The sequence below is a fragment of the Polyodon spathula genome, chromosome 1 (assembly GCF_017654505.1).
Source record: "Polyodon spathula isolate WHYD16114869_AA chromosome 1, ASM1765450v1, whole genome shotgun sequence".
Classification (NCBI taxonomy): Eukaryota; Metazoa; Chordata; class Actinopteri; order Acipenseriformes; family Polyodontidae; genus Polyodon; species Polyodon spathula.
The window spans coordinates 97,071,977-97,097,660 of record NC_054534.1 but is presented as its reverse complement, the minus strand read 5'-3'; the positions used below and the strand labels follow the sequence as shown (position 1 = coordinate 97,097,660).

Sequence of the window (25,684 nt, the reverse complement as noted above, 5' to 3'; positions counted from 1 at the left end):
ATTAGATGGCTATCTAGTACAACGACTGCCTTCTTCATTTTACCCCAAAATAATTTTATCAGTGTTCTTCAACCACAGGTCCACAAAATGCAAGATATTGTGTAAGTAACACAGTTAGAATTCCAGGCATTTCCCAGTAATATTTCCTTTCTCATACAGTTCATATGGTATATCAGGTCACTCGTGATGAAATGCGGTAGATCCCTCTGCAGTGCTCTCAGCAGCTTGTATCCACAAAGCCTTGTGCTCCAACAATTAACAGAGCATCTACATTATAGTGAAGTGTTTTACTTATTCATGCAAGAAGCAGTTACTACTTTTCCCACAAACACAGCCAAGTGGCTTGACTGATGAAAGATGTTGGTTTAGACTACAAGCAGCTTGTTGTATTACTGTGAACATAGGCAAGTTGCACACCAGCTGCGCACAAGTAAATGCACACTATTAATTTCAATCAAGAATAACTAAACAAGCTACTCACTGCCAGGCCTGTCGTAGATGTACTAGCGTTACACCAGCAACTCATTGCCATGGCAGATTCATTATTTGTGTTCTGTTAACAGCTGGAATTCTAATTCCCAAAGAAAAATATGTTTAATTGTACATCAATACTATATATATATATATATATATATATATATATATATATATATATATATATATATATATATATATATATATATGACAGCTAATTGTTTACCCAAGTCAATATTTTGGCCCTTGTGCCAGTTTTGTTTGTTCCTGGTTGTTTGTGTAATAGGAATTACAAAAGCAATTTGTTGTACTGTGTTGTAGGTAGGAGCTCCCTTCGAATCAGGGACTTAGAGACAACAGCCCAGTTTTGTATTATTGCTAAACATAATATCTGCCAAGTCCATTTTCTAAGTCATCGTTTGGGCCGCAAATGTATTAAAGAGCCCTTGACAGTTTTAATCTATTTACTAATTGGAAATGTAAGAAGTGCGACAGTGTTCAGAATCATCAAGAAACACTGAAAAGGAAGACAACTGGAAAAGCTCAATATAATATGAATTACAGGTCCATCCAGGGTACTAAGAATAAGGCAATAAAGCATAAATAATGCCTTGTATTCCTAAAAGAAATATTGTAAAAAGCAGATGGTCTACAGAGTTTTGGGATTAGTTTACTTCTAGGAAATGATTGAGCATTGACAGACCAAATGGGTTCTTCTTGGTAGTACATTTTCTTCTTACATTTCTATGTAATGACTGTAGAAATCAGTGAATTCAGAGGACATGCAATTTTACTGAGTTGTGTAGCTTTCAGAAACAGTTATAGAGATATTCCAATTTAGTATGCTGAATTACTGTGGCATTTTTGTTTATTGTTTTTATTAAATTGACTGGGTGATTTTTATACATATGATCAATAAATTAAATATAGTTAAAATTGAGTCGAGGCTTGACAAACCCTACTGGCCTGGACTTCGCTATCCAGTTACCACTGCCTTTGTGACGACTTACTGTAAACATTCTTACCTCCTGTGTACAGTTATGGTGGAATGCTGTGTTGAATGACAGTGAGTAGCAGAACATTATCAGGAGATTTCACAAAAGGGCAACCAAAAGCATGTAAAATGAGAGGTCAAATGAGGTGCTGACTGCATTCTTTGTAGTGAGCATAAATACTGTTGACAGACTAGCACCAGAAGACTGTAAACCGAAGGGCATTTTTTCTCATTAATATTGAAAGATTTGAAGTAGAAAAATGTGCAGTGTGAATTTACTATTACAATGCTTTTTTTATTTTTAATGTAATACGATACATTTAACAGCATAGCAAGAAACCAGAACAAAAAATTACATTTTCAATATATTTACCTTTAAGGAATGGACATTATTTAATCCATTTCAAAAATGTTTTGAAAGAGATTGTGGGTTGTCCCAGTCAATCTGAGCATTTGTCATCAAAGAGGAAATACAATATTCTTGATTAACAATGTGGTGCTGAAAGGCTTTTTTGTGTTGTGATACAGAGTGTCTGTTTAAAAAAGCAAATTTATTATTTAGTCTTAAGTTTCAGAGCAGGTAAAAGGATGCGTTGACCTTTTTGACTTCAAGCATCTCAATACAGGTGCAAAGGTGAGACAGATACTACAGCATTCTGTTGGTGGATTTAAAAGTGGACCAGTTACAGTATAAATAGAAAGTAAATACATTGTTTAGTAGACTGGATTTTGCCATATGCACAATGTTACTGTTTATATTATTACTGTACAATAGATTTTTTAAATCTCTGTTTTCAGTTTTGTCTATTAGAATTTGTACGTTGCTTATTTTAAATATATTTTAAGTGCCACGTGTTCCCTGTACATGTTAGAATGTTAGATGAAGGCATGCAACATGTCATTTAATATTAAAGAGATATCTGGGGTACCTGTTGCTAATGTGAGCCGGGCAAGCTGACTGGCACTGAACGTCATTGGCACTTTGTAAAGTTAAAGTTAAGGTTTGGTTTTCTCTAGACTCTTGCGTAAGAACATAAGACAATTTACAAACAAAAGGACACCATTCAGCCCATCAGTGTTCACCGGACTGAGCCCCAAACTCTTATTAAAGGGATGCCAAGGACTCACAACAATGTGGCCTGGTAATGTATGGTCACTTCTGCCAGCTTTATCACAATTCTGACAAGTCTTGCCACCTAAGAAGATCTGTATTGCCTCTTCACATTGATATTCAATGTGCCATATGATCTTTGGTGATATATTAATATAAAGGAAAAGCAGATAAATATGGCAATTACTTTGACTGGTGCTGCCTCAGTTATCGGAACACCTCAGGCAAGGAAAAATATAAGAATAAGTGGCTGTCCCAATTAAATGAGAGGAGTGTGTTTATAAAGGAAAATAAAATGAGTAAAGTCACATCACATTATGATAAATGTTAAATACATAATTTAAAATAGGAGTCAATTTATTTTTATGCCTAAACAAAATGAACCGCTCTTTATTTCTACATGAAATGAAAAACAATCAAACCTCATCAGGGCGAGGCTCTTGTGATGTTGACATGTCAAGTTTCTTTACAGCAGCAGCCTAAGAAACCACAGGATACTCCAGCAGCTCCTTCAAGTTTCAATGTGGTTTACATAATTTATGCAAGTCACAGTGTAATCACTGTACTCACTGTCTTGCACACGAAACTATCTTGTTCTGAAAAGCAATCTCCGTTCATAATTTGAAAATACTGTATCCCAATTAAACAAATTGATGTCCCAATTAAACAACAAAATAGTTTTGGGAAGAACCGACTCCCAAGAGTTATGTCCCATTTTACCAGACGTCCCGATTATCAGTGTGTCCCGATTAGGCGAGCACCATTTCGTTGTATCCCAGTATAACGTATTGCTTGAGGTTCATGTACATTGCAAAGAGCAGACCTAATTAATCACCAGTGACTTCTCTGCATAATAAACTAGAGGGACCTGATTTTCCACTGTTGGCAAATTGCCCATATAATTCATTTACTATGATGAGGGCAACTTGCCAGCGATTTGCCCATAGGGGAAAATATAAGCCGAGGTCTAGCAAGCCCTCCAGAAAAATTGCCTCATATGTGACAGCACAACATCTTTGAAAGTGCTTGAAATTAATTAGTAGAAAAGATTATTTTCCCTAAAACACAAAAACAGCAGATATTAAATGGGTTTATACATTTTTGATGCTGGTTTACTAATATAATGTACAGCTGATGATAATGAGGCCAGTAATCCTTTACTGGCAATAACAACCATGAAGAAAATATGGCTTCCTTTCATGCTAGACTTCCATTCAATAAAATATCAACTTCCGAATTGACCGTGTTTCTATCATGTTTAACACAGAACCTTTTTCACTTACTAGCTTCATTAGAATTCTCTTGCTATGCTGTTGTGGTAGACACCCTGAGATGTCAGGACTCATTTAGGGCTAGTTGATTCTATTTATACGAGATAGCACTAATAGCTAAGCTATAACTCAGAGTGTTCGTAGCTGAAGCTGAGTCATATGATCAGGAGGACTTCCAGTGACAGGCAGAGTACAACTGCGGTTCTGCTGTTCTTGCAAGGGCACTTTCACAGTCAGCGCACCATTAACTGGAGGATGTACAATACTGCAGAAAGCCTTGGCAGACCTTGGATAAAACTGCTGGAAACTGTATTGACGGCCGACACCAAGAAGCACTGATTAAAAAGAAAACGGTGATGCCTGAGGAAAAAGGTACAGTACATGTTTGTTGACTTTCCTAGTGTAAAATTAGTCAGTACTGGACAGTGTCATGTTTCACATCGTGAGTTGCTGTTGTAAACTCATTCAGAAAAAAAGGTGTTGTAAACTCATTCAGAGGAAAAAAAAAGTTTTTATTCCTGAAATTTTTTTATGGCAAATTCCATATTACTTGGGAATGACATGCAGGAATATGTGTTGTTTTCAGTGGTGTATCCTGGATGTGTATTTTATCCAGGACTGCTCTCAAATTGGGGCTTATGTAAAACCAATATGTTTCAGTAATCATCATCAGGGTTTCCTTGCCTAAAAGCAAGACACTAAGAAGATTGACTTTTTTGAAAAAATCCTGTAGATTTATTACAGTATGTACATGAGCTTCACGTACAGCTAGTTTTAAATAAAAAGATGTGATCAATGATTCTCATTTAAAATGAGAAATGGTAGTGCTTAAAATTTAATCCAAACCACCGTTCTGAGGTCATTGGAACATCAAGAATTGTCACAATGACACATTTACATAAACATACATTTTAGCAATTGATGAAATGGGATTGTATAACAGATTTCTGGAGCATAATGTAAGCTTATGTTATAAACAGATGATGATGATGACTAAAAAGTAAGGTGCAGAACTGGATACGTTCATTTTTGTTGATGATTTTCACTGGTGTCTAAGAATATCACAGCTAAAAAGAGGAGGATATGAGTGTGATACTCTGCACTTCTGTTGCAATGAGGTCTTTATTTTTGGCAAACAGTCAGGGAGGAGCTAAAGGTTACATATCAAATTGAGTTGCTCTGCTCCTGATTGCATCAGATGTTCGATTTCTGTTATTTGTATTTCAGGATTGGCTGATATTTTTGTTCTGCCAAATCTGTTTTTTTTTGTTTGAACTTCTAAATAAACAGCTTGTTTTTTTGTTAGTAGTGTCCACAGTATAGATATAGCATTGGGGTCAGGGAGAAACGCCTTGACCTTGCTTCTGCTTGAAGCCAGCCTTAAAAGCACTGAGTATAATTGAGGGCGACAACAGGAAACTTACAGCAGTGTCTGCAGCTGGTTCCATTGACATGACAAGGGAAGCTATTGCTGTCTAAGCATTCTAGCTTGTGTAACGTCCTATAGGAAGATAATTCAAACTCCAGTCTGACTATGCTGTGGAACTGTATGTATTTATTAGATTAGATACTGTGTGTGGTTGAAGTTTATTTTTGGACAGTGCCACTGTGTTTTGCCAGTCCATGCTTTAGGCATTTTAAAACACATTCTCTTTGTTTGGAGACTGAAACTAATTAGCGATAATAAGCCTTGATGGATGTTGAATCACATGATTTTTAACTGGAGCAAACACTGACTCTAAAATATGGAATTACATTTGTTCCCATGGACTAATTTAATATTGGAATCTAGACTCACAATAGAAGCTCCAGTCAAGTTACAATTAGTATTACATGTGTTTAAGTGGGGAATCACTGACTATATAACGGATTAGTCTATATGGTAAATCTACACTATTGCCAGCATTATTCCAACTGAATATCAATACAATATTGATTTTTTTTTCTCTTTTATATTTTTGTAACCCTTAATTTATGGTTTTGAAATCCAAGCATAAGCTAGCAAAGGCTAACCCATGAAATCCATTCTAATTATATACACAGTAATACTTTTTTTTATCTTAATAATTTTATAGAGTGTGATACTTTGTAAGCACACTGTTAACAGTTTGTCACCAAAATGACACCAAATTCAATACCACATTGTAAATGTGGTGTCTTTCCAATTGTCATAAAGCATTAACATACAGTATGGGCATTCCTTAGAAGAAGTTATTAAGATTATTACAGTCTCAGACATCTTTAATTTTTCACACTTGATTGCCAACTACACATTTTTGTTTATACTGTTTTGTACTGCTGTTTTAATTACACCAAACAGAAAAAAAAGATTTGATCTAAATGTGTGTATTTAACTATACTGTAAAATAGACTGCTTTTAACACCATTAGTTTGCTTTACAGACCTTGCTGGCGGTCTTGCTGTACCAAGAAGATAATGAAGAGTCGGTTTGACTCTAGCTAAATCCCACAAGGGAATGCTTTTTGTTTGTTTGTTAAGAAAACAAAAACATACACTGAGACTTAGTAGATACTCAGCTAGATTCACAAAGCAGTTAAATATAGTAAATCGTCATTAGCATCATTTTTTTTTTAATGAAGTAAAAATACAAAACCTGAAAGAAACAACTCTGATATTTAATGTAGAGCCTTGTGACGCAGTCTCAGGTACAGTGTGTTTCCTATTTGTTTTAGAATTATAAATTGTGTTTTTTTTTCGTGACAAAATTTACGCAAATGAAAATATAGCTTTGAGAATCTAGCCCAATGATTTGAAAAATACGGGCTGAAAAATTAATCCAGAACTTGGCTGAGCCAGGGCTGTTTTGTTGAGAGACAAACTGACATTAAACAAAACAGATAACCGACCTTTTTTATTTAGTTATGCGATATTTAGCTAGGGAACAAGAATGAGGACAGAAACGTTTCACTTTTCTAAGACATGTCATGTCAAGTTTTTCTGCATTATCTCAGAAACGTGTTGCATTGGGCAGGATTTGCAAAGGTTGTAAATGCTAACTCCAGTATTAATCAAGAAATTGGTACATAGCATTGATTTGGGCATTTTCCAATGGTCGTTGTGCCTATTTCATTATCAAATAATCCTAATGTGATTTCAAAAATCATGTTGATTTACGGAATAATGTTAATATCTTAATGCTCTGTGCTTTTTACGACTATTTCTTTTGTTTGCGTGGGAATTTAAAAGCAAATCTGTGTTACTTGTCATCATTTATCAGGAGTTAATTTGCACTTGGAAAAGGATGGTTTTAATTAACGAAAGAGTATATAACTCTTCTTGAAACAGACAAACAGACTGTGTCTGTGAAGCTGACAATGCAGAGATTGTACAGGACTAGGGTTATTTTCTTGTTGATAACTGTCAACGAAGGAACCTTCCGAGCTGTATTACATCTTCGCTTAGATGGAGCAAAGGAGAAAGTCAAGCAAAACTTTCAGTCGACTGGCACTGCAGGAAATGCATCATACCTGAGCTGGAAAATTCAAAATGAAATAATAGCAACTATGGGACATCAAATCCAACAACAAATTGTGGCTGATGTTTTGAAAGCTGAGTTCTTTTCAGTACTTGCTGACAAACAACACACTTATCCCAAATGGAGCAGCTGAGTATCTCTGTTCACAAGGATACAGTAGTTGAGGATTTTTAATCTACATCGATGTGGAGGATACAACTGTTATATGTGACAAAGTGCCCTCCCCTCTGTTATCTGTTATGTGTTGCGTGTGGTGTGTTTTAAATGTTGGTTTGTTTGTACAACCTTTTTATTTTCTGTTCTGTTTCATGTTTGACTGTTTTGTACTGTTTTGTACTGTATAATCTAGGCTGTATAAGAAGGGCGCTGTTGTACATCAATGAACATCAGTGATAAAGCTCAGTTTATTTAGCCGAGTCAAATATGTAAATAAACAAAAATAAATGTTCTTTTAGTAAGAATTTATTTTTCATTTCATATAATATCTGTCGGATATGTCTCATTTTTTTGTACATAGCTATATTTAGGTCTTTTGAAATTAAGTGACAGCTAAGGGTGGACTGACCTTGACCAGCCTTCATTTTGACCTGTGACCATGCTGGCTGTCTGTGGCAGAGCAGGACCCTGTCTGTAAATATTGTTGTGTGGTGATTTGGTGGTGGTTGGCAGGGATGGGGTTAATTTCCTATCCCTGCCAAAATACATGTGAGAATGTGGCTGGAGCTAATTGAGTAATTTATAATTAGGCTCCAGCCACATGCTATAAAAAAGGGGGAAATTCCTTTGTTTGTTGGAGGTGTTTTGTTTTGCAAAATTTGGTTTGTGTTACAAAGTTCAGTGAAGGCTCTGCCCAGCCTGAACAGTTTTTGTTTGACCTTTTATTTTTGGCTCTGTGAGCAGTGTTTTGTTTGACGTTTTGATTTATTTTTTGATTAAAACAGTGCAGCGGCACTTTAACTGCAGCTTTACTGTCTCAGAGTCTCTGTCCTCCCAGCTATCCTGTCACACTGCCATATTCATTTTAACTCTCTGGGTTATTCATACCAATTTGGCCGGTCGAATATACATCCATGAGATAATTTGACAAAGTGAATTGACATTTGCAGGGCTATATAAATACTGTATCATTAAATTATTGCCTTATTATTTGGTACCTTGCTGTATTCTCCACTTGGAATCTTGGACCAAAACTGGCCATGGTGAATGTGTTGAATGTAACTAAAGGGGTATGCAACATAAGTTACGTAAATCAGTGCCAACTTATGCAAGGAAGCATGCAATGATGAGGTCCTTTAATAGCTGAAGCTAAGGCTCCAAATAGTTCAGAGGCTGTACTCCTAGTACCCAAATGTCAGTATATCTGTGTGTACACTGTATGTATCAGTAAGAGTTACATACATCCTCCTGACTATAGTTCATTAGTGTTCTAATAATGATCTGATGGTGCTCCAAATTAACATGCTCTTTTTTCCCTGGCAGTATTTCAGCAGCAGGCTGTACACAGCCCTCTTGAGAAGCAGCAAGGGATCCTGTGCCACAACTGCGGCAAGTCCTGCAAAGGAGAGGTCCTCCGGGTTCAAAACAAGCATTTTCATATCAAGTGCTTCGTATGCAAAGGTAATTCTTGTCTTTTCCTTCTGGAACACTATAACCTTACTCCTGCAGTACAGCATGTACTATGCTGTACATTCTTGGTCTGAATGGACCATTCTGCTAAAGCATACATTTAGTGTACCTGTGCATTTCTGAGATACATTTCTGACAGCCAATTTCTACTGTACAACAGTTTATGAAATGCGTAGGTTGTCTACCGTTAAGCTTCAACCTTGCATTTCTGGGGATTGTATACCTCATAAATGATATTACTTTTTTCCCTGTTCAATAGCCCTTTTATTATGTCTGCTTCCTGCATATATCTGCATCATTGGTTCACCACATACAAAAATACCATCTGGAAGACACAAAGTCGTCAGCAGCCTTGTTGCTAGGGAAACTGTGCAGCGGTCTCCCAACACTCCATTTCAGAGACACAGCAGAATACTTCAGTAACACACAGAAACAAATGAATAAAAGTAACTGAAGATGTGCTCAATCACTATTAGTAACTGCCTTGTGCCGTCCCTGATGCACTTAAATGGATACCTTCAACCGTATCAACCACATTTTCAGATATCTAATATCTTACTTGATTAATATCTTTTAGTGATTGTTAATATTGGTGTGCACAGCTAATTTATCTCAAGCCCTGGGCTGCCCAGCACTGGCACAAGAGTTCAGCCAATAGGGCAGTTTTGAACACATAGCCATTTGTGTGTGTGAAATGCGATCCAGTATTGCTTTCTAAGATCTGCTGTTGCCCACTGACTCCTTGAATCATGAATCACTGACTTGTTTTGAATCATGCTATGGGCATTCTTTAGCACAAGTTGTCAAGCGCGTCTGAATTTGTAGGGTGTGTGGAGGCATCTATATATCATGATATTATTTTCTCAAATGTAGTTTTAACAGCAATAGCAAGGTAAGTATGTCAATGACTCGCAGAATAATTAAGCACTTAAGCAATAATGAATGGGCCATGTTTTCCCTTTGATTACTCTGTAAGGCCAAACTGATGACATCATTTTTTAATGCAGGCCAAACTGATGACATCATTTTTTAATGCATTCCAGTTTGGCCTATTTAAGTATTCCAAGTACTGTAGCTGATTGATCTCAAAACTTTGTCAAGTTGGGTTTTAAATGAATCCTACCTATGTAGATAAATTAGCTGTAGTATCTTAAAAGAAAATAGTATCTAACTCTTATCAGTCAATGTAAATAAATTAAATTAAAATACCAAGCTTAATATATGTCTTCAGTATATCCTTTTTCTGTTTGTAGTATGTAGCGAATGTAATACTTTAAACTATATTCCCCATTAATTTAATAGGTGTCATATCTTAACAGTGATTTTAAACATCCTAAAATAAAATCAGATTAAAAGTATAATTACCTTTGTTTATTTCAATATCACAAAAATTCTATGCACCAAGAAATGCAGTAATGTAGAAATAGGTATAACTTGTTCACGCCTTGTGGTTCCAAAGATTTTGCAAAGTCCAAAGAGTAAGGTTTAGTTTAACTTTTCTTGGTGATTTTCTCAAATTAGTTAATCCCTGGAGGTGGTCTTTTTAAGACAGTTGGTAGAAATGTCCAGCAGTATACAAGAAGGAAGCTTTCTATGGGTTAAAATAAGAAGCAGTGTGCTGCTGAAGTTACTCAGATTGTAGGCTGTAGCTTTCAAAGGTCTCTCGTCCTTGGGGCTTGTTGGGGTGCAGAATAGCCAGCAGAGTTGAGTTTGTTGCAAGCTGATGTTAAGAGACAGCTTACAGAGAGAACTGAAGATTGGGAAGAGGCGCTTACCACCAAGGTTCTATGACACGAACAGTCCTGTTTCAACGTAGGTCAGTTAACAAAAACTTGGAAGTTTTTTGTCCAATCAGAGGTTTGCATATCTACATCCGAGAACCAGTAGCTTCATGACATCCAAATAATCAGGTTGCTTAGTCAACGAAACTTTTTACATGTCTAACAGTTCCAAATTTTTGATATATATATATATATATATATATATATATATATATATATATATATATATATATATATATATATATATATATATATATGTTAATAATCAACAGATATTGTCACTCCACAATGAGTCATTTTTGTTTATTCAAAACAATAAAACAAAGCTTGCTCACACCTTGAAGTCTTTGAAATTAAAGCAACAGTGGGGGTCTTTTCACTTAGGAAGAGATGGCAATCTGTCTTGAAAACAAACTTGCATACTCTTTCTATAAGATCACATTTAGGTTTTTGTAAAATCCTTTAACCTATACAATATACATTTAAATTCCATTTTAATACATTGTATCATTTATATGTCACAAAACCCCCATTTTGTTTTTGAACCATGGTAAGGGCATTCTTTAACACAAGTTGCTGAGAGTTTGCAAGGTAGTTTAAATGTTGTTTACATGTGACGCACACCCTGCCCCTGTGTTTATTATTATTATTATTATTATTATTTTATTTATTATTATTATTATTATTATTATTATTATTATTTAATGTACTGTTTTGTGTTTGTTTCAAACAAAAAAAAGGTTTTGTTATTGTTGTTTTACAGCATGGATGGGGTTAAAATCCCCCATCCAGCTAAACTCATCCATAATCTGGCCATCACCAAATTAATGAAACAATTAAAAGTAAGAGAAAGTAAACAAGAGAAAGTAAGATAGAGACAAACTTTAAAAACAATTGCTACACGGGCTGGGTTAAAACCAGTATGATACTTGTTTAAATTATTGTATCTGTTTATTTTGACCACTGTGCCGTTTTGTTTGGTTTTCATCGTTTTGTTTCTGGTCCAATATTTTATTTGTTTAATAAAGAAAGAGCGCTTTTTTCATCTCAACCCTGCAGAACTTGTGCCTGTGTCTTCCAGGGCTGATGTCAGCCACCAGTCATCCTGTTCAGAGGCAGTTATAGAAAGCAAAGCCCATTTCCAGAAGTATTTCTGGGGCAATTCATGAAAAATAAGAAAAAGTCTGCACTCAATTTTCTCAATACAACGATTGATTACATTTAATTTTTAAAAAATAAATAAACATGAAGATGATTCAGTTCAAATGGAGTACCATCTTGAACATGTTAAACTGTAAAAGTTCAGTGTTGATTTTTAAAAACACAAGTTTCAAAAGAAAAGGTGGCTTAACAAAACCAGACCATATTTTTTAAACATTGAAATGTAATGCATTTACTTGCAAGTTACAGCTAAATGAATACTGCCCAGTGTGAGCAAATGTTTAGAGTATGCAACCTAAAGTATGTTGAACATGTGGAGGGATGTGTGATCGCTTACGAGCTGCAGCATGCCAGAGAGGCTCCTGGGTTGGCGACAGTTCCTAATTGAACCCTGCAGATCCTTAGATGGAAGTTGGGGAGGAGAGCTGGACCTCGGAGAGCAAAGCATGTGAAATAAAATGAAACTGATACAGGTAACGCATGGAGCCAGAATGAGCACTGGGTGGTAAGATTCAATATCTGAACGGAAAGTGTAAACTAAAAGAGGTTTCTGTTTGAATACTCATTAATACTCATTCTGTTAATGGACAAATAATTGATGAATCCCTTAAACACCAAGGACATTATGTAAATGGAAACACAATTTGTATGTTTTTTTATATATATATCAAAAGTGCCTTTCATGAAACTTGAGTTGAGTTAAAATTGCCAAATTGAGTTGATTAAGAATCTATATAAATATAAAAGGCATGATTTTAATTAAAGCAAGAACAGCGAAAGATACGACTGTGCCCCGCTTGAGTAATGAAGATCACCTAGTTGCTATCGGTATGATTGAAGGCGGCCTGTCCGTGAGAGGAGTTGCCCAGAGAATGAAATGTTCTGCTTCAACAATCAGCAGACTAATCCAGAGAAACCAGGAAGCTAGCTCTGTGAGGGACAGGCCACGTCCTGGACAACAGAGCGTCACCACGCCGGCCCAGGACTATTATTTTGACTGTTACATTGTTCAAGCCAGCCAGTGGGGTGGTGGAAGTGTGATAGCTTCAGCAGCTAATACCGAAGTTTCTTCCTCTCATTTCTCTATTAAACTAACCTAAGCCAATGATCCAATTGCCTAGGGTGCAATGAAGGCCATTCAACCATAACATAAAGATCGCAGTGATGAGTAAGATAAGAAGCACCTATGTTTTTTTTTTTTTAATTAAGGTCTTACAACTGGCATAAGTCAATGTGGCCTAGAGTGCATTCTTTTTCAAAAAATACTGCCACTTTATGCATATACTGTATAGATAAGTCTGATTTTTGGAGGTGCAGTATATATGTACACAACCCTGCCATTATAACCATGTGTTTGGGACACATTATTTTATACACCTATTCTTTGAATATAAATCCTGCCACACATTTTCATGACACTTCCCATGGTAACTCCATCCTATTCTTTGCGTTGTAACATTGCTTTAAGATGGGTTTAATTGCTAACAGATAGTGAGGTTGTACAGGAACATGGAGAGAAATGAAAATAGTTGGTTTTACCAAAATTGCTGCTGCAAATATATTATATATATATATATATATATATATATTATATATATTATATTATATATATATATATATATATATATATATATATATATTTTGATAACTTGTACTGCCTCACAGACTCTGTTTTAGTTTTTTCAGTTGTTGCAGGAAGTGATATCAGTGTGTCCTAGACCTGTCAGATACTATCATGCAACGTTCTGGCAGCATCAGCTGTCGCAGTACATTACATTGTGTACAGTACCCATTTATAGGAGAACGACTTTGGAAAATATGTCTAACATTTCCTGGTAAACATTCCTGTACTATTGTGTGAATATATTGACACACCATATTCTTTGATGTTTTTTTCCAAGTACAATTATGAATAGGGACTTAACCAAAGATTGTAGTTATATAATAAACTTTCTGATTAAATATACTGATTACTTTACACAGCATTTGACAATTGTTGCTCTTTTTCTGTTTTTACAAGATTCTAATAATCAGATTGTATTATTATTTGTTTATTTAGCAGACGCTTTTCTCCAAGGCGACTTACACTAGGGTGTGTGAACTATTCATCAGTTGCATTGTCACTTGCAACAACTCTCACCCGAAAGACAGAGCACAAGGAGGTTACGTGACTTGCTCAGGGTCACACAGTGAGTCAGTGACTGAGCTGGGATTTGAACCAGGGACCTCCTGGTTCAAGCCCTTTTCTTTAACTGACCACCACACAGCTTCCTTGTGAAGTCAGTTCGTTAAGTCTTACATTTTTTAGAAAGGAAAAAAAAAAAACATTGCATTTGTTTTTGCTGTTTGTAACTATGACTTCATGACACAAATGGATATACATTATGTATCGGGCATATTTGAGGACTATGTGGCCTGTCTTCAAAGCGTTAACCTGTGTACATTTTTAGAAAACTAAGAAACAAGAAATGTTATTGGCCTTGAATAATAACAAACTGGAGTTATATGTATAAGTTAAATGCCTAATAGTTATATTTTTGTATAGAAACATTAGTATACACTTCATCAACACACACCTATAGAAATTGAGATTTATAGAAAAATCCAGTTTTACTCAAGATTCGATCTCTGTCTGGCAGGTGTTGAGGTCAGGAGACCTTGCTCGCAGGGATATGAGAGGATGCTTTCTTGGTGCCTGCTAGCATGTGTCTGACTGAAGAAACTGAAGACATAATTAAACAAAACTGTAAAATGCTTGAATTCAATTATACATCATTTATTTTATTCTCTGTGTTTTAAAGTGTAGGACAAACAAACCAAACTACCCCATTTACAAAGCACAACTTGTAATTACATTCAGTGAACTGTAAAGATAAGAGCAAGATTATAGATGTACGGAATCAGTGACTACATTACCGTTCTGTAGAAACATAATGAAGGCATTGTGTTAAATATCCTGAAGCTTACGGTGGTACATTTACCTCTGCTGCACTGAAATCAATCAGCAAATGTAGATGGGTACAGTGTGTCCAGACAAAAGATCAAACCGATTGCACGTATTCAGCTGTCCTATTCGTTTCCAACATTAAGGTCTTCAGAGTCACGGGAGGTGATTTACAGAAACCTGCATTTGCTGGGAGAAAAAGCAACAAAAAACAATTTTCAAAAAGCAGTACTCCATAATGCAAGAATAAAAGATCAGTGTGAAAGAATGGAAAGCATGGCTTCTTTGATCATGTAGGTATAGCCCTTGAAAACAAACAGTTTATACTTCTTTCAGCTTTTCTCTTTAATATATTATCACATTATGCTGAGCTTCTCTTGGTTTTTATCTTTCACAGTTAGAGTCATCATAAATACAGGCAGTGTGTTCTAATTATTACAGTAAATTACTAAAAGGAGGTCCTGGGTTCATTTCCAAGTGCATGCAGCCACAGAATGTATTGGGCAATGCACTTGATCCTTTTCCCACCCCTCTGTGGAATTCAAAGGCCTTGATCCAACTGGAAAAAAGACTTCTATCTCAATTGGACCATACCTTAAATAAATAAATAAATAAATAAATGCAACTTAATTAAAAACACCACACATGTGGAAATTGTTAATTTTCTCCCATTAAATTTTGTCATATCTACTAAGAAAATATTTAAATAGAAAGAGTGGCAATATACTAATTCAAGTATTTGAGTCATCTTAGCGAGATCTCTAGCATTGCAAGGGTCATGTGACATTTTTTGGAATAAATAATAAAAGGCAGATTTGGGGGTGAAGCGGCCCCTACCTTAACCCCCAAATAAAAAAAAAAAAAAAAAGTGTTTCTATCAAAAAGCTTTTTGTAATCGTACAGTAGCCCCTTGCTAAACCGGGCATGTTTGTCATACATAAGTAGGTGTCAGGTTTAAAAAAACTACAATAAAATTGCAAACACATAATGTATCAATGCGCAGTGTATTTTAAATGTATAAATAATTTGCTGAAATAACATTAATGTGTTTCGGGTAGGTTATGCATTACATTATGAAACAAATATAAATCTGTACATTATGCCTATACATTATACAGTACAGTAATAAAATTAAATGAAGGATAACAAACAATAAATCATGCTGCTGCATTGTACACATTGGTGTAAAATGTGAATAAAAGATTATTTTAAATTGAAATTGCGTTTTGTAATGATTATTATTTTTATTAACTTGGCATACTTAGTAGCCTAGACAATTAACACAGAATAGATCATGGATAAGTTATGATACTTACAGGATAGTCAATTCTCGTAAATCCGAATTTCAAGGGACCAGCAATAAATTTGGCATTATACCATTAAATCATCAGTAGCCTATAAGACAGATGTATACTGTTAGTGGTGCAGTGCTAAATTTATGCATAATTACAAACCACCTGCACATTAATAGAAGAGCTGTGTGTCCTGTTCCTATACAGATGTTCAGGGTGAGCTGGAGGGGTTAGTGGCACATGTGTGCAGTCTATCGCAGTCTTTCAAGGCTTGTAAGTACACCCAGCTTTTAAGCAAAAATAGGTATTTGGGTGTTCGCCTCAAAAATGTATTGAGCACAACTGGCAACACCTGAGAAAAAGCACACTGGAAATGCCAGCAACAATTGCGACTGTTTAAAACATGCTTTCAAAACAAATTGATGCAATTGTAAGTGTTGCAGTTGCTGACAGCTTCAGTGGAGAACTCCATTTACACCCCTGTTTTTGTGAATATATGCAGGAACGCCCACAATTGCATAACAGCATTGCTCATGTTTAGTACATTTCACCCTAGACTTCTGACTCGTTTGCAGCTTGTTTGTGGCTATTGCAACAGGCACAACACGTTAGTACATCTACCCCTGAGGCATCTAAAACATTTGAACATATCAATACAGATCAGGATACTTCTATTGACATGTATTTCATTGAATGTGGATGTTGGGGAATGGGAGACCTTTTGAATTCATGTACAGTATTTATCTTACATTGGATCGTTAGCACCTGTCCTAGAGCTTAAACCTCAAGAAATTGTTTACTTTTTAGCATTTCTCCAGCACACATGGAGCTAGGGGAGTTTAACTAGCCGCAATTTATTTACATGTGTTATAATTAACCACGACTCCAGGATTTACAGTGGTATCATCGTTTAACATGGCTGTTTCATTGTAACCAGTAACTGGTTGTGATATACAACTATTCTGCAATTCTGGTTTGATAACGAAAAGAGTTGAACATGGTTTGGCTGTGATGCCATATATTAAGCATGAGCTTGGTTAAGGGTTTATGACATTAATAGTATATAATGGTTTAAACCCAATAGAATAATCTCAGTTTAATGCACTTCTAAAACTAAACCCTTGTTCAAAACCCTATTTAATCTTTTTGCAGTAGTCTTTGGGGAAAATAAGAACAGATTCTGTATCAACGTATTGAGCGTCTAAGGTGGGTCTCTAAACTGAGCTAACTAGAGGAAAAACAATTAAGGCAATTGGTTGAAAACAATGGATGATAGTTATGGTCTGATTTGGTAATCCTTGTTCTGAACATAACAGCCAATAACTTGAAAACGTATAAAATGGATGTACTGTTTTACTACTGCCCTTCTTACAAGTGTACCTGGTTTCTCATTTCAGTGTGTGGCTGTGACTTGGGCCAGAGAGGATTTTTCGTCCGACAAGGAGAGTACATTTGTAGCTTGGACTACCAGAGACTTTACGGGACTCGCTGCTTTAGCTGTGATGAGTTTATTGAAGGAGAGGTGGTCTCAGCCCTGGGGAAGACGTATCACCCACACTGTTTTGTCTGTGCTGTTTGCAGGTAGGAACAAATAACGTGAATCTTCAGATCCCAGACCTAAAAATCAACTGCTACCCAAATCTCAGGGCGTAATACTCATGTATTTGTGTAAAAAGTTTAAGTTACTCTCCCTGCCTGACCGTTATGGATGACTTTAAATGTGGATGCCTATAACAGTCTGAATACTCATTTACCGTACCGACCTCCTCAGACAGAAACTAAAGACCCCTTACTATACAATTGGAAATCTCAGATCTCTGGTTCACTTTACAGTTCGTTCCAGGGTCAGACTATATAAGCAAGTAGCATTGAGACACTCCACAATGAATGAATGAATGAATGTCTCTCTGTGATTCCCCATGAAGCTGCTTTCTATCAGGGGAAGTTGTGTTCTTGAGGCTTGATTGTCTAGTCTTCTGTTTTCTCCAGGAAAGCAAAACCCTTAGTTGGTTTATTTGTTTTACAGTGAGCAACTTTACAGCATTATGAAAATATCAAACTATATACTTTCGTAGTAACTGATTTAGGCAGCTGAGAAATTAGTAGTTTGAGTAGTGTACTTTAGATAGACAAAGACATTTTAAATTGCTGGATTGGCAAGTGGGGTCAGGTTAAGTTCTTTCCTTTTACTTTTCAGTCCAGTGGGTTTTCAATGTCATTAATATGCGAACAAAGTGGGGAAATGCAGCCCCTTTCTCAATCACACAAGCACTTTCACAGTGCTGTATTTGCAAATAAGATACAATTACTAAAATACTGTAGTTTGAATAGGAACTGTATCCATGTGAACCTAACATGTTGTGGACCTGGAGGCCCTCACCTGAGCCTATACAAATTGTGGGGGCTGAAATAAGATCAAGAGCAATACCCCACCTGACTAATTAGTCAGGATGCTGATAAAATATCAAATATGGTTTATTCGGCATTATTTTATCAGCAGACTGTTGTTATCCCCAGTGGGGGTGATTCATCCATTGTAATGTATCTGCTATGAAGTCAATACATTATTTTTACTTTATGGGGGTTATTTTCAAAGAGGATCCATTGGAGGATCTCTTTATTCACATTTATGCAAATTAGTGAATAAGAAGCTGCGTTTTGAATAAGAAGCCAACTTCAGCATCGTGTTAATGTGGTAATAAATAGATTGCAGATATGCTTTTAAATTAAATGACCTAACCATCCATCTAATATAAACATGCTATTTGAGTAGAATTGTACAGTTGTTTTTAGTTTTAAGTAGGATTTATAATTGAGTGTTTAAAGTTGTTGGTGAACATAAGTAAATACAATACATTTCTTAAAGCAAGTTAGCTTTCATGTCTCTTCAGGGACAATCTTCAGTTTAACAATATGCTGTTCAGTATTTCAATGCATATGCGCTACTTTCTGTACCAGTTTGTTCTAGCACTGTTATTTTTTTAATGCATATTTATGATTTTGGAATGTTTTGATGTTATGTTTGTTGCAATATTGACTTAACAATTAAACACCACTTAGCCCACTTTAGTACTTCAGAAATAAATAAATAAGTAAATAAATCGGATGGTTTGATGATTTTATTTAAAAGCATATTTCTGCAATGCGTTTATTTATTCATTACTTTTCAAATTTTTATTTCCAAAGTAGATTTTGACACATCTGGGGCTACCCTGGAAAATAATTAAATCTAGTCTTACTTTGAGAAGGGGTGGTCAGATCTTGTTCTGGTATTTGTTCTTATTCAGTTTGGCTTTGGTTAAAGTAAATTGTCTGCACAAGCCGAATACAATTTCGGCTTTCTAAAATTGTCAGCGAACTGTCCTCAACTTGGCGATGGCATTGACCCGATCACTTTGGGGTCCTATAACAAAGGGTTCATAACATAAAAATGTACATAAAAGGTTTCATGATTTAAAAAAATTATTTATTTCAGTACGTATTAGACTAAAGCCTGTGTTTATCTATGTAGAGAGAAAAAACGAAGCATCCTAAAATAAAATGATAAATGATTATTCAAACCTTTTGAGTACATCCAAAAAAGTACGTTTTCATTGTTTCATTTTTGTACACTGCAGTTATAGACCTAAGACCCAGTGTAAATCACGATTAGCCCAATACCAATGAATAAAAAAATAATTATTTCCGAATTATTATTTGTATTTCATACAAAAATCACATTAACGAAACTGTACAGCTCTGCTGTATGTCTGCGTGTAATATTCGCCATACACATAATGCTGTACAGTGATTGTCATGTGACTATATGCAATCTCGACGGAAGATATAAATATAATACACATTGTAAACAAGTAAATGGAAGTCTCTAAAAAGGCAAAAAATGTGTGCAGCAGATCAGGTAAAGCAGCATCCGGCAGGAGTTTACACAGCGACGGAGGGAAGCTCTTCATCTGTACATCCTGCAACGTTACTGTTGATCACTAGTGAGAATCGGCTGTGGACAGGCATTTAGATTCAAGTATTCACCGAAAGAAAAAGGCAGAATTCCAGAGCAGTACTGAGGCTGCTTTACTTGTTTACTTGCAAAGAAAAAAAACACAGTGACTTTCATGTTCCAAACGTCCACTGAAAACCATGAAGCACGAAACACATTACATTGTGACACTACAGAGGCGTTTGTTTCTGCAGATATCTCTCTTGAAACATTGAACAACCAGAAGTTGCATAAATTCTTCAGACTGAGTGTAGCAAATGGTGAAACAGTCTGATTGCTTGTCAGTGGTCACCGACGAGTCGACTGATGGGTTACACATTGTATTTGTTTTGCTATTTTCACAGGGCCTTAGTTATACCTTCTTTCAAACCTGTAACTCCCATAATTTGTTCCTGTCGTGTTTGTTTGTTTGTTTTATATTATATTAAACAAGCGATTGGTAAGACTGAATGGAAATAAGAATTCGCCTTTGTGTTTGCATTTGCGTTTGGCTCATTATACCACAGGTTTGGTACAATTTTTGATTGTGTTTATATAGCATTTGCTAACACAACTGAACTAGAAGTATTATTTTGGTGGATAAAACCGCTTAAATGCACATTACATATTCATTTAGAACCACAGAAAATTATCCATGAAATGTTGTCCGCTGGTAGCTAAAACGGAGGATCACGTTTGAAAATAGGCGGTATTATTTAACGGATTAACAGGTGGAAAAAAATCTGCAACTTTTGCCATTTCCCTTGAAAATGAAACCCATTTCGAAAATCGGGCCCTATGTCCTGGGAACCGCTCACCCCGTTCAGATTAGAATTGAACTGTACATGGTTTTAATGTACTCAGTGTTACTCACAGTGTTTAATTTGAAGCAAGTGTGAAGGCAAATTTTCGGCGAGGAATAAAACAGCAAGAAAACAATCAAATAGCAAGAAACAATTTAGTAGCTTCTTACAGGATTTATACTGTTAAAATTATGTTATTTGTCTCTGAAAATTCAGTAGCTTAAAACCCTGCCATTTCTAGCACTATTATTTGAGCGAGTACAGTATATTTTAAACTAAATGAGAAATTAGTGTTTTTTGTTAATCTGGTTTAAAACGCAACCAAACCTTGGGCTCATTTAAATGAAATAATATTAAGTGTGTAGCTGAGGTTACAAAACATATATTCTGAAGAAGCCAATACAGATTGATCTTTATTACCTGAGTAAATCAGGTTGACTATGAGTGTTGTGGTCACATGTTAGGATCCGTTTACCTGAGGAGTTTTGTAGAGTGGAATGTGATAGCCAGATTTATACAAAGATGCCCTTGTCTCCAGTGCATCTGTGCTATTTAAAGTGGGACACTCACTCTCAAAGGTACTATTTTATATATTTCTTACACACATAGGGATGTATTGCTTGGCCATTCATGGCTATGTGCTTGTGTCACCTCTGAGCATTATAAAAAGACACTGGATACACACAGAAGTATAAATAACGCATAGCAAGCAAGGTGGCTGATCATACTACTTTATCATTGAGTATCGGAATTAGTCTAATTGGACTCTGTCTGTGAGTTAGGACTGTATCGTCCAGCTGATTGCTTAAATACAAACCCAATAATAGAAGTGTCTGATTATATGGATCGAACATTAAATTACTGAGACATCAGTCCAAATATTATGTTCTATGGTACAGTATAAAGGATTACTTCTAATTGAGCATTTTATACCTACTAGTGTTTTATACCTGTATATGCCTACCTTGGCTAAATATAAGGATTGATATATGATGTGTTGATGGGCACTTTAACAATATGTGTGATGTTTTGAATTACATTTTCTATAATTTGATAATGTTATTTGGAATCATGTTGTAGGGAAGAAGCCGGTTAGATTCTCTGTTTAGTCGTCTTCAGCAGCATTTAAATAAAATACTTTAGAATAATGGTTCCTATCCTCAAGGTTTAAAAAAAACAAAACAAAAAAAACCCACCCTGTTCTGTGTTGACGTCAGCTTTTAAAACAAAGGCTTTCAGATTTCTAATACACTGCGAAATAGCAACCCTGATTTTATAAGAAATTACCTGTGAAACCAGGTGACCACTTGCAATTAGGGGTGTGCCGATTCATCGATTCACATGATGAGTTGTGATGTTTTTCTTGACGATACGATTATCGATACAGTGACCCCTGTATCGATACACTGTTTTTCGTTTTTTTAAGTACAGTTTGATCTGCTAACATAAATATGAGCATGTATTAATTAGTGTCTACGCTGATAATTAGAAAATATTATTTATTAGTATGTTCTCTAGCAACCTCACCTACTAAGCACTGGCTGGTTCAGGGCATGAAGTTAACGTCATGAAGGGCAAGGCAATGTTGTTTTCATTGGGCGTGAAGATTCAGGGGCACCAAGGCAGTTCTAGGGGGCAGAAAGGAAAAACATAAATCCAACCCAAGGGCACCAAGGCGATTTAATACTCATTCATAAAACAAACAAAAAATAATAAAACAGAAAAACAGTGAGTCTATTATGTTGATGAAATTGTAATTCAGACAAACACAAATCAATATTTTCTGAGCGCTTCACACACTAATTGTTATATAAATAAAGTATAGGTCACTTTTCCATTGTACAAATCAAATGGTTTTAAAAAAAAAAATCTAATTTAAAAACAACATACTCTTTCATAATGAAAAAAATACAAAGGGTAATTTGTCAAAAAACAAATACAAGTAATATAATATATATTTTTTTGTTTGGTTTATTTTGATTCTTCTCTAATAAATACACTGCTATGGCAGTTTAAGCCCTGCATTTGCCTGTGTGTCTGTATGGCTTCCTTGCCTGTGACATCACCACACCTGCACACTGCAACCACTCTGCCACAGAGACCAAGTCAAGCAGGCAGTCATTTCAGCTATTGCCTTTGTCAGTGAATGTCTAAACAGTGCTTGAAAATTAATTTATTACCTCCCACTGCTGCAGAAACATGCTTATGTTGGCTCTCTCTGTTATGCAATCAAGGCGCATTCAAGTAGGGATGAAGCTTCTGTCCTTCAGCTCAACCCTTTTATATGAATATGAATATGAATATAAATATGAATTCAGTTGTAATTACTAACTAGTTACAATGCTGTTATGATAAATAAATCTGTAGTGTTGTACTGTATTCTGCTGATATCAAATTAAAATGTTTTTCTAAGTCAGGTTACTTTAATGTTCCTTTTTTGGTTTTCAGACAACCATTTCCCCCTGGAGATCGAGTGACCTTTAACGGGAAGGACTGCATCTGCCAAAAATGTTCACTGCCCATGCCTGCCCACAGCCCTGTAACGATCCAGGCAGTCAGAAGTAAGCATTTCTCTTTGGGTTAGTGTTCGTTCATGTAAATAAATGCATCATAAAGATGGATCTTCTTCAAGTCAGCATACAATACCTAGAGAAAAATCTCAGTATATGTTTATTTAAGACATATCTCCAAAGAATGACAAGTCAGTTGAACTGCTTGCACATAAATCAATGTATATACTCAAATGGTTATGCTGCAGTGCCCCCTATTACGGCAACAACAAAGGTCCTCAGTCATCTCACCTTTTACAAGCACTGTTGTTTAGAGTGCAGAGTGGAATCACTCCCAAAAATCTTGACTGAGGTTCCAAGGAGAGCTCTGCATTTGTCTTCGGGATCTTCCAATGTCAGGGAGGAGAATTGACCAGGGCCAGTTCACCTGATTGCGTTTCAGAGACTGCTTCCTAGACTGGCCTGTAAAACACATCCAGGGTCCAGTAATATCCGCTGCTTAGGTTATGAAGTGATTGGCTTGATAGCGGGAATGGTTGTCTCTTGTTGAGCTATAACCCCCCTGAATAGTAAATGGGTTGCAACAGTGAAGCGGCATATGAATTGGCCATTTTAAATTGGATAGAAAATATTTATAGAAAAACAAAGGGAACAAAGAAATGTAGCACCAGAAATGTAATGTTTCATTTTTCGATTGTAACTACCCTGGGCTGCTTGAGAAAGTGCCTGTATTGCAACTTCCAGAGCACTGCCTGTGAGATTAAAAACACATCAAGAAGGTAATGTTGATTCTGTGAAATCAAGACTGTTTCACCAGAAATGCTCTTTGAAATGATCAGCTAAATCGTTTCCCATGAGTTAGTTTGATCCGCATGTTGCTGTTAATAAAGTAACTGAAATAGCTTTGGGATGTAGTGTGATACAGTACGGTAGTTTATTTTAAACCTCACATAATAATAATAATAATAATAATAATAATAATAATAATAATAATAATAATAATATTATTATTATTATTATTATTATTATTATTATTATTATTATTATTAATTAATCATTTAGCAGATGCTTTTATCCAAAGCGACTTAGACTAAGAGGTTAACTATGCATTAACAACTGCTGCTGCAGAGTCACTTGCAATAGGACCTTGGATTTACATCTCATCCGATATAGTGTGTAGTCTTGATATCCCACTGGCACCAGATAGTTGAGGCAGGAAACTGTGAGTAGAAATTGCAGTGCGGCCTTTGCAAATCAAAGAATCCCAGTCTTGTATAGGAGGCTGTGTGGTCGGGTGGTTAAAAAAAGGGCTTGTAACAGGTGGTCCACGGTTCAAATCCTGGTTAACTCACTCACTCACTGTGTGACCTTGGGCAAGTCACTTAAACTCCTTGTGCTCTGTCTTTCAGGTGAGACTTTGTTGTAAGTGACTCTGCAGCTGATGCATAGTTCATCTTAGTATCTGCAAGTCGCCTTGGATACAGACGTCTGATAAATAAATAATAATAATAAGATAAAGTCTGGAAAACTAAAATTAAAGCAGCAAAACATTAAGGGCCTTGGAACAGTTGTTAAGGCCCTGTGATGAAATAAATGTTTTTGAAAATCTTTGGTTTAACACTTTTAATAAGAAAATCTTCAAGTAATCTTTTCTTAAATTTAAAAACATCATTATGATCCCTTAATATTAATTTCTGATATTACCCAATTAATATAGCATTTATATCATTTCAGTTGTGTAACAGGGGTGTACTGTTACTGTGTGGGTATACGGTGAGAGATGAGAGACACAGAGGGTTGCTGAAACGTCACTCAGTTGTCCAGGGTTTATTAAAGCATAGGCAGTTGCAGTGGTTGGTGGCCCTCCACTAGGGTACCAGCAATGATAGCCCTTGTGCGGAAGGATATATATTCAGGTGCACATAATATATACAAAAATACAATACAAAACACAGTGGGTAAAAATGCTAATAAAACAAAAGGTGGACAAGTTCAGACTGAGGGAGGTCCCGCTTCAGGAACCTTCCCCCTGCACAATCTCAATTTAAACTTCGGTGGGATTAAAATCCCCAAAATGTATCTCGCAGGTGATCAGGGTTAATTGATTATCAATTCTTGAATTGACACCTGGCCACCTGCTGCACAGTAGGCAGGGAGGAAAGTCTCACTTCCCAGCCCTGGCATATCCAACACATTCAAATAAAAAAAAAGGCCCCACCAATGTTATTTATAATCAAACAAAAAATGT

General features: G+C 35.8%; 1 protein-coding gene across 8 annotated transcripts in view; it reads left to right on the top strand.

Moving 5' to 3' along the window:
- ablim2 (actin binding LIM protein family, member 2) overlaps positions 1–25,684 on the top strand; it is a 69,922-nt gene that overhangs the window by 12,126 nt on the left and 32,112 nt on the right. For 5 of the 8 annotated variants that reach the window (XM_041267135.1, XM_041267126.1, XM_041267120.1 and 2 more), the window contains exons 1-4: positions 4,004–4,222; positions 8,826–8,963; positions 17,548–17,731; positions 23,375–23,487. In XM_041267135.1, coding sequence (XP_041123069.1) covers positions 4,207–4,222; positions 8,826–8,963; positions 17,548–17,731; positions 23,375–23,487 — 451 coding nt within the window. In that variant the 5' untranslated portion in view covers positions 4,004–4,206. Of the gene's footprint in view, positions 1–4,003; positions 4,223–8,825; positions 8,964–17,547; positions 17,732–23,374; positions 23,488–25,684 lie in introns of those variants that run through there. The other 3 variants (XM_041267151.1, XM_041267143.1, XM_041267105.1) reach the window with 2 other exon arrangements.